Consider the following 12,333-nt stretch of genomic DNA (forward strand, 5'->3'; position numbering starts at 1 on the left):
TTAATGAATCAACAGCCTCTTTATAATAATTCCATCCAGATTTGAGCTGTCTAAGTAATGTAGTTTCCCTATAGGACCCTGTTTAGGGTGAGCAGAATAACAAAAATGCAGTAAAATGGCCCTATTCTGCATTTTCACAAATCAGAAAAAGGTTTCACGAATCACAAACAAGGTTTTAATGAATCTATAGCCTCTTTAGAATAATTCCATCCAGATTTGAGCAGTCTAAGTAATGTAGTTTCCATACAGGACCCAGTTCAGGGTGATCAGAATTCCAAAAAAGCAGTGAAATGGCCTTGTTCTGCAATTTCACAAATCAGAAAAAGGTTTCACAAATCACAAACAAGGTTTTAATGAATCTAAAACCTATTTGGAATAATTCCATCCAGATTTGAGCAGTCTAAGTAATGTAGTTTCCATACAGGACCCTGTTTAGTGTGAGCAGAATAACAAAACTGCAGTAAAATGGCCCTGTTCTGCAATTTCAAAAATCAGAGAAAGGTTTCAAAAATCACAAACAAGGTTTTAATTAATCTAAAACCTCTTTAGAATAATTCCATCCAGATTTGAGCAGTCTAAGTAATGTAGTTTCCATACAGGACCCAGTTCAGGGTGATCAGAATTCCAAAAAAGCAGTGAAATGGCCTTGTTCTGCAATTTCACAAATCAGAAAAAGGTTTCATGAATCACAAACAAGGTTTTAATGAATTAACAGCCTCTTTATAATAATTCCATCCAGATTTGAGCTGTCTAAGTAATGTAGTTTCCCTATAGGACCCTGTTTAGGGTGAGCAGAATAACAAAAATGCAGTAAAATGGCCCTGTTCTGCATTTTCACAAATCAGAAAAAGGTTTCACGAATCACAAACAAGGTTTTAATGAATCTATAGCCTCTTTAGAATAATTCCATCCAGATTTGAGCTGTCTAAGTAATGTAGTTTCCATACAGGACCCTTTTTTGGGCGATCAAAATGCAAAAAATGAAGTGAAATGGCCCTTTATGCTGAATTGGATGCCAACTTCAGCGTCGTACTTTGGCCCTTCTCGCTCCCACTACAATGTCAAAACAAGGAGGAATAGGAAGTGGCCTATATTATGGAAAAAAGGAAATTAAAGGACAACGCGAAAACGTCTTTAGTCGCTGGGTTGAAGCCGAAAAAGGAAAAAGAAATGCCCAAACCAGAGGGAAATAACCATTTTTACCTCGCTACTATCGCTTTGGTTGTAGCTGTCTGCGTGGTTCCGCTGACAGCTGAAATGTCTCAAAGTGAGTACAGAAACAAGAAAAGTAAAAGCAGGGCACTTATTTGCGGGGCGGGTTAGCAGCACAGCTATTTCCATAATGTCCAGCAAAAAAAAAAAAAAAAAATAGAGAAGAAAATAAATAATCCACTGTAATTGTTTTTAAATGACACCAAAACGACTGAAAATCCAAAACTAGGGGTGCATGGTGTTTTACTAACGATTCAGACTGTTAGCTCGGGGCTAACTATCTGTTAGCAGGAACAGAAGGCAGCAGTTAAAGCTCCAGTCATTTGAACTTCCCTCTTGTGGGGGTATTTCACGGATTACTTCAGCATGTGACCACCGGACTCTGCAGCCATATCTGCCCCGCAGCCCTCTCACATGCCTTCCCTTGCTCTCTCGGACTGGATCGTTAGCTGCTTGGCTGTAGCGTGTAGCTGCCAATCTCCGGTGTGGGAGACGTTTTTCCGTCCATAAGGTTTGATAGCTGTTGGCTTTAAGAACTGCTTCGGTATGATCCCTTTTTCAGTTTCTATGTCAAAACGTAGTTTCGGAAGGTGGGGTTGTTTTTGCGCATGTGCAGTTGCGGTTCCAGAAATAACCAGTTTAATAGCAAATTATGTTATAGGTTTCTGATGATTTGAATTATTTGATCACGGAAGAGCAAAGCGAACAGTGTTTTGGATTGGGTCAGTTGCAGAGAACTGGAGGTTTCGGGCTTCATTTGCATATTATGCAGATAATAGTTTGGTAATGGATTTCAGCTGATCTGTTCAGTGTTATACAGCAATTTTGTATTCTCCCCCCCCCCCCCCTTTTTACCCCAGCTGACTCCCCTCATCATAAACATTGGGCTCTGAAGATGGATGAGGCACTTCTGACTGTCAACAATGAGCTGGACACAGAGGTGCTGGTGTCCTGGAGGTCAGAACGCTGCTACCAGGTAGGCTCACGGCTATCAAAACATCTTCCTCTCAACTCATTCTTTGGCAAGGTGATGGTAAAGTTCTGATCTGGACATGTCTTTTCTTTTGTGTTAGTGTTTGTACCAGCAGCTTGGCGTGGTGCCTTTGCGGCCCAGTCCTGGCCAGCCCGGTTCAGTCAACTTTCCTGTAAACACACAGCATGAAATAACACTACAGCTCAACAGCACTTTTTTTATGCTGGAGCTCTGCAAGTGAGTTTCTGCAAGCAGTAGATGACACAAATAAGAAACAAATGTTCGGTTATACAATCCTGGCATTCCGTGTCGGATTGTCTTGGCGTACGTCGCCTCCGACTGTCTGACAAATATCCTTTAAAGATGATTGTCAGTGCTCACTGTGTGTCAAACGGCACAGAAACACAGTCGAATGACAATCTGCATGTAACAGTTAAAATTAGTGGGACAGCTGTGGCGGTTTGGCTTACGTTTTGGATGATTTATTTCTTTATTTTTCTTAATATCACAGGGTGCAGTTCCACTTTGGGGAGCATGGGAACTACTCTCTGTGGGTGAAAAATCTAAACGAGCCCTCAGTCGTCAACTGCTCCGTAGTGACGGATGCGGAGCCCGTGAACAGCTACATACGTGAGCGTCACACACATTAATGCACTGATGAAGTTGTATCACGTGGCTATACGTAAGTGTTTAGATTCCTGTGATGCCTCTATAATCGACATGCAGCATTGATACGATGTTCCACTCTCTCCCCACAGCGATCCTGGTTGCTTTTTTTATTTTTGTTGGAGTGGCCTTGGTGTTTGCCATTGGAAGAAGAATATTACGGTAAGCTAGTCTTTTCTGCTTTGTTGTCTGTTTATTGAGACGATTTTCCAAGAAGAGTTGTGTTTGATTTTTAATCTCGTCTGCCTACACTTCACGCCAACGTTTTTTTTTAGCCATGAATGTAAAAGTGGCACATTTTTGAATGCCTCCTTATCCACCTTTTGCTGAAGCCATTAAAGTTTCATATCTTTGAAAATTGTTTGTGAGCTTTGTGAAATAGGCTGAACATTAATCCAGATATCCACCTAATCAAGTTAAGGCCACATCTTAGTACAGCAGCTGATCTAAATGCCAGCCCACGTAAGCTGATCGATCACCTGTTTCCCCTTATTTGTTTTTCTTACTTGTGAATCTCACGCAGAGATTTCAATTTTACTCCTCTTGGCAGGCTACATTTTCTGTCTCCTCTTCAAACCAGCGCTTGGAAATGTTGGGCTGCATTGCTAAAAGCGTTTGCAAACACCAACGCTGTTCTTAAAAACTAACTGGGGATATAAGTCGAATAAGAACCAACTTAGAGCTATCGCAAGCATCAGCCACGAACCAGCACTGGAACCACTTTGGTTTAAAAGAGATGCGTTGGATGCTGCCCTCCCTCCCTCCCTCCCTCCCTCAGACATTCAATGTTTCCATACAGAAATGCAGGGTCCCAGAAGAAAAACTTACCTCTAATTATGGCAGACTTTTAATAGCTACTGTAATTGCCAGTGGTCATAATTGCCTAGTTTAGTAAAGTGGTCCTGAGTGAAATTAGTTCATTTTGATTTTTGAGTGCTCATGCCAACCACATAACCTCCATTGTAGATGTAACAATGGCAGGCTGATTACATGAGATTTTAAATGGAAAAAAAAAACCCAAAAAACCTTTGCTTTCATTTGTGTGACTCAAGCACAAAGAGGCACCAGCGTCTCCAATGAATTGTAAACTGCTGCATGTCACAGAATGACTCTTGAAATGGTTGATTATTATTTTCTTGTCCAGACTCGATGTCGTGAGGGGTCTCGTCCTCCGAATTGGCGGGTCCATGGAGACGGAGAGACTCATCAACTCCGTGAGTCATCCCGAGCAGGAGATTCTCAGAAGCGTGTTGTAACTGAAAGACGCTGTCAAGCCGTCATGGTAGTTAAGTGACAGGGAACGGAGAAACCAAGTGGCATCTCTGTCAATTTGGGTTTGACGAGTGTGTCACTCAGTCACTGACTTCCTGTGTGTTTTTATTTTTCTTATCAATGTGTGGAAGTGAAACATGCTTGGAATAGAATGAAGCCATCATCTGACTTTCCTTTGACCATCCAGGAGCTGGGCTCCCCTCGGATAGAGGTACCAGTTACCGACAACATCCTCCCTCCACCACCCAGGCCCAGCAAGAGGCTTCGGTCTCTGGACACATTCAGAGGGTAGGAGCCCCCCCCCCCCTTCCTTTTTCTTTTCATTGAGCTCATACAGACGGTGTTGACATGAATCCAGTCCCTTGGCATTGTCATATTTCCTCCTCAGAGTGCAGCTACTGGCTTTATTGCAGTTATATTTAGATGAATCCCTTTAAATAAATGCATCGGCGTTAGTCACTTGTCTCTCGCAGTGATCGGTGGTTTTGGCGAACTGTTGCTTTATCTCTGCTGAATCTCTTTCAGGATCTCCTTGGTCGTTATGGTGTTTGTGAATTATGGAGGGGGACGGTACTGGTTCTTCAAACACGAAAGCTGGAATGGTGAGCCCCACTGAGTGGCACCGTTAATCAAGTTGTTTTAATCATTTCACATACTCAATTGTCTTCGTAACCAGACTTGAGTTGTAGTTGTAGTTGTCCCAAATGTGTCATGTTGGTGGAGCCAAAACTAAATCCTGAGGCCGGTGCAGCAGCAGTGGTGGTGACTGTCCCAAAACAGGGGCTGTGAGAGCGTTGAATCACTCATTCATTCCTTTTTGTCCTTTACAGGTCTTACAGTTGCAGATCTAGTCTTCCCTTGGTAAGATCAGTTTAGATATTCTTCTAAAGTTTTTTTTTTTTTTTTTTTTTAAATAGTAACACTATTTTCATCTAATACTTATGGCACTGAAAGTGCATACTGAGAGAGTATCGGGACCATTCACTCATTCATCCCTGCTCCAGTTATACTTTGAAATTTACACATGAAAGTCCAGGTTTTTCAAGCCTAAACCTCCTGAACTTCCAACTTTCTGATTGGTTTGATTTGAAGATGGACTTCTCTCCTCTCCGAATCACTTCTCCCTTTGCTTTTTCTTTCTCACACGTTACGTTTCCCTCCTCCGCCAGGTTTGTGTTCATCATGGGCACATCCATCGCGCTGTCTATCAACTCCTTGCTGCGTGCAGGCCTGAGCCGTTGCTCGCTGCTCAGGAAGGTTGTGTGGAGGAGCATGCAGCTGTTCGTCATCGGCGTTGTCATCATTAACCCAAACTACTGCCAGGGAGCTTGTAAGAGCAAACTTGCACGAATGAGATTCTCTGTAATCAAAAATCAAATCAAATCAAATTTATTTGTATAGCACATTTCATGTACAAAACAATTCAAAGTGCTTTACATAAAATAAAAGCATTGCAGCAGGGAGTGGAAGAAGCATTAAAAATACATAAAAGAATATAAAGAGAAACAAATAAAATAATTTTAATTAATTTAAAAACAGGCAACAGTCTAGATAAGTTAAAAGATAGCGTGCAGATTTCATGCATAGACACATGAGAACAGAAATGTCTTTAACCTGGATTTAAAAATGTCTCCATTTGGTGAAAGTTTAATCTCCACTGGCAGTTTGTTCCACTTATTTGCAGCGTAACAGCTAAATGCTGCTTCTCCATGTTTAGTCTGGACTCTGGACTGGACCAGCTGACCTGAGTCCTTGGATCTCAGAGCTCTGCTGGGTTTATATTCTCTGAACATATCACAGATGTATTTTGGGCCTAAACCGTTCTGGGATTTGTAAACCATCAGCAGGCTTTTAAAATCTATTCTGTGACTGACTGGAAGCCAGAGTAAAGATTTTAAAACTGGTGTGATGTGTTCAGATCTCTTAGTCCGGGTTAAAACTCCAGCAGCAGCGTTCTGGATGAGCTGCAGATGTTTAATGCTCTCTTTGGGAAGTCCAGTTAAAAGAGCGTTACAGTAATGGAGTCTACTGGAGATGAATGCATGGATGAGTTTCTCCTGGTCTTTTTGGGAGAGGAAACCTTTAATTCTGTTGATGTTTCTGAGGTGGTAAAAAGCTGCCTTGGTGACAGCTTTGATGTGGCTGCTGAAAGTCAGATCTGAGTCTATCAACACTCCGAGGTTACCAACTTGGTCAGTGATTGTAAGGTCCCGAGTCTCAAGATATTTAGTAATGTGTCAGTTTATTTAGCTCATTTAAGATAAGTAGGTTCTTTTCTTACATATGGTCACAAACTGTGTTTTCATGTCTGGCTTTATTAATCTGTTGCGTTTTCCTGGCTGAATATGTGCTCACAGTCAATGCTCCTGTACTCCACAGTGTCTTGGGACACCTTGCGAATCCCCGGTGTGTTGCAGCGCCTCGCCTGGTCGTACTTGGTTGTGGCCAGCCTGGACTTATTAGTGGCAAGAGGACACCTCGACGTACTCACAACAGTCAGCCAACAGCTCAATTTTACCCATTCTTTCACCCACTTCTTTAAAAGATCTGATCAAGTATAAATTCATTACTTTGTTCTTAAGGCTGCCTGTGTTTTCCAGGATGTTTGGTGGTCTTCTGGCCTCGACATCTTGCTGTACTGGCCAGCCTGGCTGTGTGTGCTCCTTTTGGAAATCACCTGGCTGTGCCTCACTTTTCTTCTTCCTGTACCAGGTTGCCCAACGTAAGTCCCGCGGTGCAGACTGCAAGTTCAATGTAATGACAGTCGAGTCTTTAAGTACAGGTGATGCTTACTCGTTGCACATCAGTGGCACCAATCGAGCGACCAATCACAAGATTTCAAAGTCTTTCAAAGCGTCTCTCAAACAGCTCAGTATATTACCGCCACCATGTGGTAGTAGTGATAAAATACTAACAAATGAAGGTTAAAACAAATGATAGTCCTATGTCAAGACATGAACTACTTGATTTCTGACGATTTAATGACTATTCAAAAATGTTACAATACAATAGTGCATTGATTTGTTTGGCAGAGGAACAGTGTTTTGTCTGGTGGTAAAACCCATTCCTTGGTTTGGTGTCCCTTTATCTGAATGAAAACTGACCTCTGCAAGTGAGAAATTTAGGAAGCTAAAGATTTACCAGTTAAATTAGAACCGACTTGCTGTGAAATTAGTTGAACAGCTCACGAATATTGTCGTCATTTCTCTACGCCTTTATAAATTAAAAACATATATTTGAAATATACTGATGTCAATATGATGCCAAGATTCTGGAGTTTGAAACGAAGGAACACGTGCGATATCGGGCTCTGATCAGGTTTCTTACAAGAGACTTCTGGAACACCACAATTTATTGAAGAGTGGGTTCAATACCTGCCCGAACTTTATCAAAATAGATTAAATTAGTTTCTTCTCTCCGACTCAAACTGTCATCAACAATAACCCCTTGCAGAGGACATTTGAGGCATCTCAACATCCTACAAAGACAAAAAAACGGGATAAATCTTTGGAGTATGTCTTTGTGTCTCGATTGCATATCTCTTTTGCTGAAATTGCCTTTGTTTAATTTATCTTTTGGATTTTATTGTTATTTATTTATGTAAAGCACTTTGGTCAACCTAGGTTGTTATAAGGTGCTCTATAAATAAACGTGACCTTGACCTTGACATATGTCTTTTTCTTTTTGCCACATAAACTGGTAAAGTTAGATGTTTTTATCTTTGAGGATCATTTATTCAGTCTAAAACAATCTATTTATTTCTAAGATATACATTTTTATTTGGGGCTTCTGATATTTGGTTGTTTTAAAGTTACTTTAGTAGAACTCTTAACAGTTCAATTAACGCTCAGTTAGCAAGTAAATAAATGCACAGCATGAAGTTTTGAGCTGAATGATTTTTACATTACATTACATTACACTTAGCTGACGCTTTTTATCCAAAGCGACTTACAGCTATTTAGATACAGGGGATTTCTTTCCGAATCCCCCCTTCTGCCTGCTGTGCGTGCGTATGTTAACTTCCCCTTGACTCAAAGTAACCTCCATGTGTAACACTGGCTTTGTTCCACTCTGTTGGTACAGAGGCTATCTGGGCCCGGGTGGGATCGGTGATATGGGCCTCTATGCGAACTGCACTGGTGGAGCTGCTGGTTTAATTGACCGTTGGCTACTGGGAGAAAACCACATCTACCAGAATCCATCGTCGCGGGTTAGTGACGAGCAAGACACAACCCAAACGCAGCAACAGTAGACACAATCCAGTCTTTTTAAAAATGTTTACTTTGTGTGGACGTTTCTCTCTGACTGGACCGTCCACTGTTTGGCTGACATCACTTGGGATGCCAGAGTAGACGGCATCGGAACTTGAGAACATTTACCAAAACTCATTTCTGTTGTCATTTCAAATCAGGTCATTTATGCAACTCACATACCATATGATCCAGAGGGTGTTCTGGGCAGCATCAACTCTGTCCTCATGGCGTTTCTTGGATTACAGGTTTGGAATGCTTCTTTGTTATCTTTTCTTTAATGTTGAAATTGATAATGAGATGGACCACTCTAACAATCAAAGGCAATTATTGAACATAACGGCTTTATTTAAACTGTTCTCAGGCAGGAAAGATAATCTTGCACTACCGGGATCTCCCTACAAGTATCATGTCAAGGTTCCTCATATGGGGTCTCTTTCTGGTAGGCAAATTTCTCTCTTATATCTTACAGCTCTACAGGATGTTGACAGTACATTCATCCGTTATCCATAATGAACTCTGACTCACCACGCAAAAGAAAAAAAAAAAAAAACACACAGTCAACATGCTTTTTAAGTCGCATAAACCTTATTTTCAGTGCTTTTATATTTATATTGAAATAATAAGGTCTAATGTTTGACACAAAGAACAGGTCAGAGCAAAGTCAGGTCATTACATTGATCAGTGGTTAATCCTTTTAAGCTCGAGCACTAGAGGACTTAAACTTAAAATTCTAGTATAGCGTATTTTCTATGAGAATGTTTAAACTTATTGGTAATTTTAATTAACTTAACCTAATCGATTCTGCAGGTCTGCCTCTCATTTGCTTGTGTGTGTTACCTGATTGGTGATGTGACATGGTTTGAGTTTGACAAAATTGTCAGGGTTCGATTTAATCAAAGGCAATGTAGAGCTGGATTTTAGTGAAGTACCATTGAGGGGTATATGACACCAAAACACTGTAGCCATTCAGTGCATAGTTGTTTTTTTTTATTACATGTCTATTCTGGTACATTTGTTGTTATTGTCATTTCTGACATGTCTCACTGTATGGAAGATTAAAACGATAAAATGTCTTTAATTCCACAGGGAATCATATCAGCAGTTCTGACCAAGTGTTCCACAGACCAGGGTTTCATTCCTGTCAACAAGAACCTGTGGTAAGGTTTGCTATTTCGCATCCTAAAGTCCCCCTCCAACAAGTCCACAAGATGTTTGTTTTTTACGTGTTACAAGAATTGTCATGAGCAAAATCAGCCATCGTTTCTGTTGCTGGGGATAGCTGGGAGCTACAAAAGGTGGGGTCAGAAGACAAGTCCGTTTGTTCAACAGAGAACATTGGAGGAACCGATCCTGACTGCTTGCGGGGTGTGGGGTCTTACTATGTAGCCTATGCATTGTGAAGAACCAGTGAAATGAGAAGCTGGGCAGGCTGTTAGAAGTTCGCAGGCTTTCTCAGGGCAGCTATGACCTAAAGCGGTGGAACTGTCAGGATGTTAATGTAATTACTTTCAAAAATATGATAAAAATGTAAATGCATCACTTGTCAGCCGGCTGAGCAGACGAGCAGCCTTTTGCAGCAATGGCTTTGGCTAGCCAGCAACAGCTAGCTTGAGCCAAACCTAGCTTGAGGCAGCAGCCACCTACCAGCCAGGCCAGCCAGCCTAGCAGCTAGGCTGCCAGGCATCCATGGTCAGGCCGGGTCATATAGCTGTTAGATGACTGCTTCCACAAGCAAGCCACGGGTGCTAGCAGCTGTCTAGCAGCCACCTCTGCTTGCTAGCACATTGATTTTTAGGGCAACCTAGCTTCTAAGGCTTCAGAGCTGTTAGCAGCTGTGGTATCTACTTGCTTTTAAGCTGGGCAGGCTTTCTGCTTGGAGTCGGGGGTCTGTCTGTGGCTAAGGAACGATGCACATTCAATATTGCTGAAAGCCACCCAAAATGAATACATTAGCCTTTCTTTCGCTTCCATGCGACATTGTAAAACTTAGTTGCTTCTTTTAGAAAAATATTATCCCAATATAAGAACTGGCCATTAGGTGTTAAAATAGGAAATCTTCTCTTGACTATTGTTTTTTTTTTTTTTTTAGTTGTATTTGTTGACTAAATGCTTTGAGATATCGCTGCTTTAAAAAAAATATTATATGGGTTATTTTCTCAGCTTTGCAAGCAGTACATTTTGTATTTGTTTTTTTGTCAGATTTTCAACGTCTAAACATTTAATACAGATTGTATAATACAAAATTCCCCCCAAACTTCATTGCATTCTGACATATTTTTGTAATCCCAGTCTTCTTCATTTATTAAAACTGTAAAAAGATTTCTTGGAAAATGACAACTCCCCAGATGCATGGACTGACAAATATTTGCACAAAAACATCATAATTGATGCCACTGTGCCTCTTTATTTCACCACTAGGTCGCTGTCCTATGTGACGACGCTGGCCTGTTTTGCCTTTGTGCTGCTGGTCCTGGTCTACTACGCCGTCGATGTGAAGAAGTGGTGGTCTGGGGCACCGTTCTATTACCCCGGTGAGCACAGTTTTCGTAGGAAAGGAATCTTGGGTTGTGGAGGACGGACTGTTGATTGATCTTCTCCTGAGAAATAGTTGGTTCATTGTGACCTTTGCTGCACTCTCTCCTCAGGTATGAACTCCATCCTCGTGTACGTTGGCCATGAGGTGTTTGAGGACTACTTTCCGTTCCGCTGGCGCATGGCCAACAGCCAATCTCATACAGATCACCTCATGCAGAATCTTGTTGCCACTTCCTGTTGGGTCTTCATCTCCTACATACTCTACAGAAAGAGGATTTTCTGGAAAATTTAGAGGAAGGAGCCTCAAAATGAAAAACAATGCACAACAAAAGCGGATCGTTTACATCAGAACTGCTGGAGATATAATCTGAAAACATTTGGAAAGTGTGAGACGGGAGCTGATTTACTTTGTCAGCGCGGTAGTGATTTTTTTTCAATATCTATGTTTTTTATTTTCCCCCTTCGTCTTGTTTTTATTTGTTAACAGAGTACAGGACTGTAAAGATCCGACACTTTTTCCAAAGGTCCTCTGTTCCGAAGAAGCAAGCTGAGCCCTGCCAGGCATCTTTACTGACTCAGGACGAACTTGTCCAAGTGTGGTTTGCAAATTTGACTAATTTAACTATGAAGGCCGACCTTATTTAATCAGCTATTTCAGTTTATGCAGCAGACCCTGGCAGCAGCTTGTGGACTTCTTTTTAGAATAATCTCTGCTGCCGTGGCGAGTGTTACTCTGAAGGCTGAAGTGGGGGGGGTTTCTGTGAGATTTGAGGGCCACCATTCCCTTGTTACAGTTTAGCATTTCCACAACACTGTAGAAGATGAAGGTGACGTTCAAACAATCTTAGAATGTGCACATTTTTTCCCCCCTTGATTGTGTTGATTAAATCATTTGTTGTAACTGCTCAGGTGCAGGTGTCACATGTTTATTTTTCAGGTTTAAAGAAAACTACTGCCTTTAACTGCTCTTAAAACTGTCAGATACACGCCTTTACATTGGTTCATGTAAACATTGGCAGAAATGAATTGCATTTGTCTCGCCAAATGTTTAACTATGTGTTGACATATGTGCTCTAAATTGACAGTCCTGCTATTCGTTTCCCATGTCTGTCAGTCTCATTTTGATGTTTTAGAGGACAGTATATATTTGATAGCGTCATGTCTCGCCGTTCAAGTGTACTGAAGTGTATTCATGTGCCACCTTTCATGATTAACAGTTAATATAAACGTAACTTTTTTTAGGAGAACCTTATGTTAAGTATGAATGTAGATAATCCTAATGCTGTCAGAGATTTTGGCATAATTGCTCATCTAGTACTGTCTGAAATTAGTTATTTAGTCAAATTTTTATACACCTTTTTTTTCTCTTTTTTTATATTCACTATTTGAAACAAGATTGTATAATAAAAGTTACTCAGAATT

The 12,333-nt window shown here is 41.0% G+C and overlaps 1 protein-coding gene across 3 annotated transcripts; it reads left to right on the forward strand.

Moving 5' to 3' along the window:
* Positions 1–1,042: 1,042 nt before the first annotated feature.
* On the forward strand, positions 1,043–12,331 carry hgsnat (heparan-alpha-glucosaminide N-acetyltransferase). Of its 3 annotated transcripts, none has more exons than XM_075462780.1 (18): positions 1,043–1,267; positions 2,073–2,188; positions 2,286–2,422; positions 2,697–2,815; positions 2,944–3,013; positions 3,996–4,065; positions 4,311–4,411; positions 4,649–4,725; positions 4,954–4,984; positions 5,293–5,453; positions 6,503–6,618; positions 6,724–6,845; positions 8,207–8,333; positions 8,535–8,621; positions 8,738–8,815; positions 9,463–9,533; positions 10,795–10,907; positions 11,022–12,331. In XM_075462780.1, exons 1-18 carry the CDS (start codon positions 1,096–1,098, stop codon positions 11,201–11,203), a joined length of 1,950 nt encoding a protein of 649 aa, XP_075318895.1. In that variant the 5' UTR covers positions 1,043–1,095; the 3' UTR covers positions 11,204–12,331. The 3 variants fall into 3 exon arrangements, with proteins under 3 accessions (XP_075318895.1, XP_075318896.1, XP_075318897.1); XM_075462781.1 differs by lacking the exon at positions 1,043–1,267 and adding an exon at positions 1,358–1,756; XM_075462782.1 differs by lacking the exon at positions 1,043–1,267 and adding an exon at positions 1,358–1,723.
* Positions 12,332–12,333: the final 2 nt, after the last annotated feature.

The sequence above is a fragment of the Odontesthes bonariensis genome, chromosome 4 (assembly GCF_027942865.1).
Source record: "Odontesthes bonariensis isolate fOdoBon6 chromosome 4, fOdoBon6.hap1, whole genome shotgun sequence".
Lineage (NCBI taxonomy): Eukaryota > Metazoa > Chordata > Actinopteri > Atheriniformes > Atherinopsidae > Odontesthes > Odontesthes bonariensis.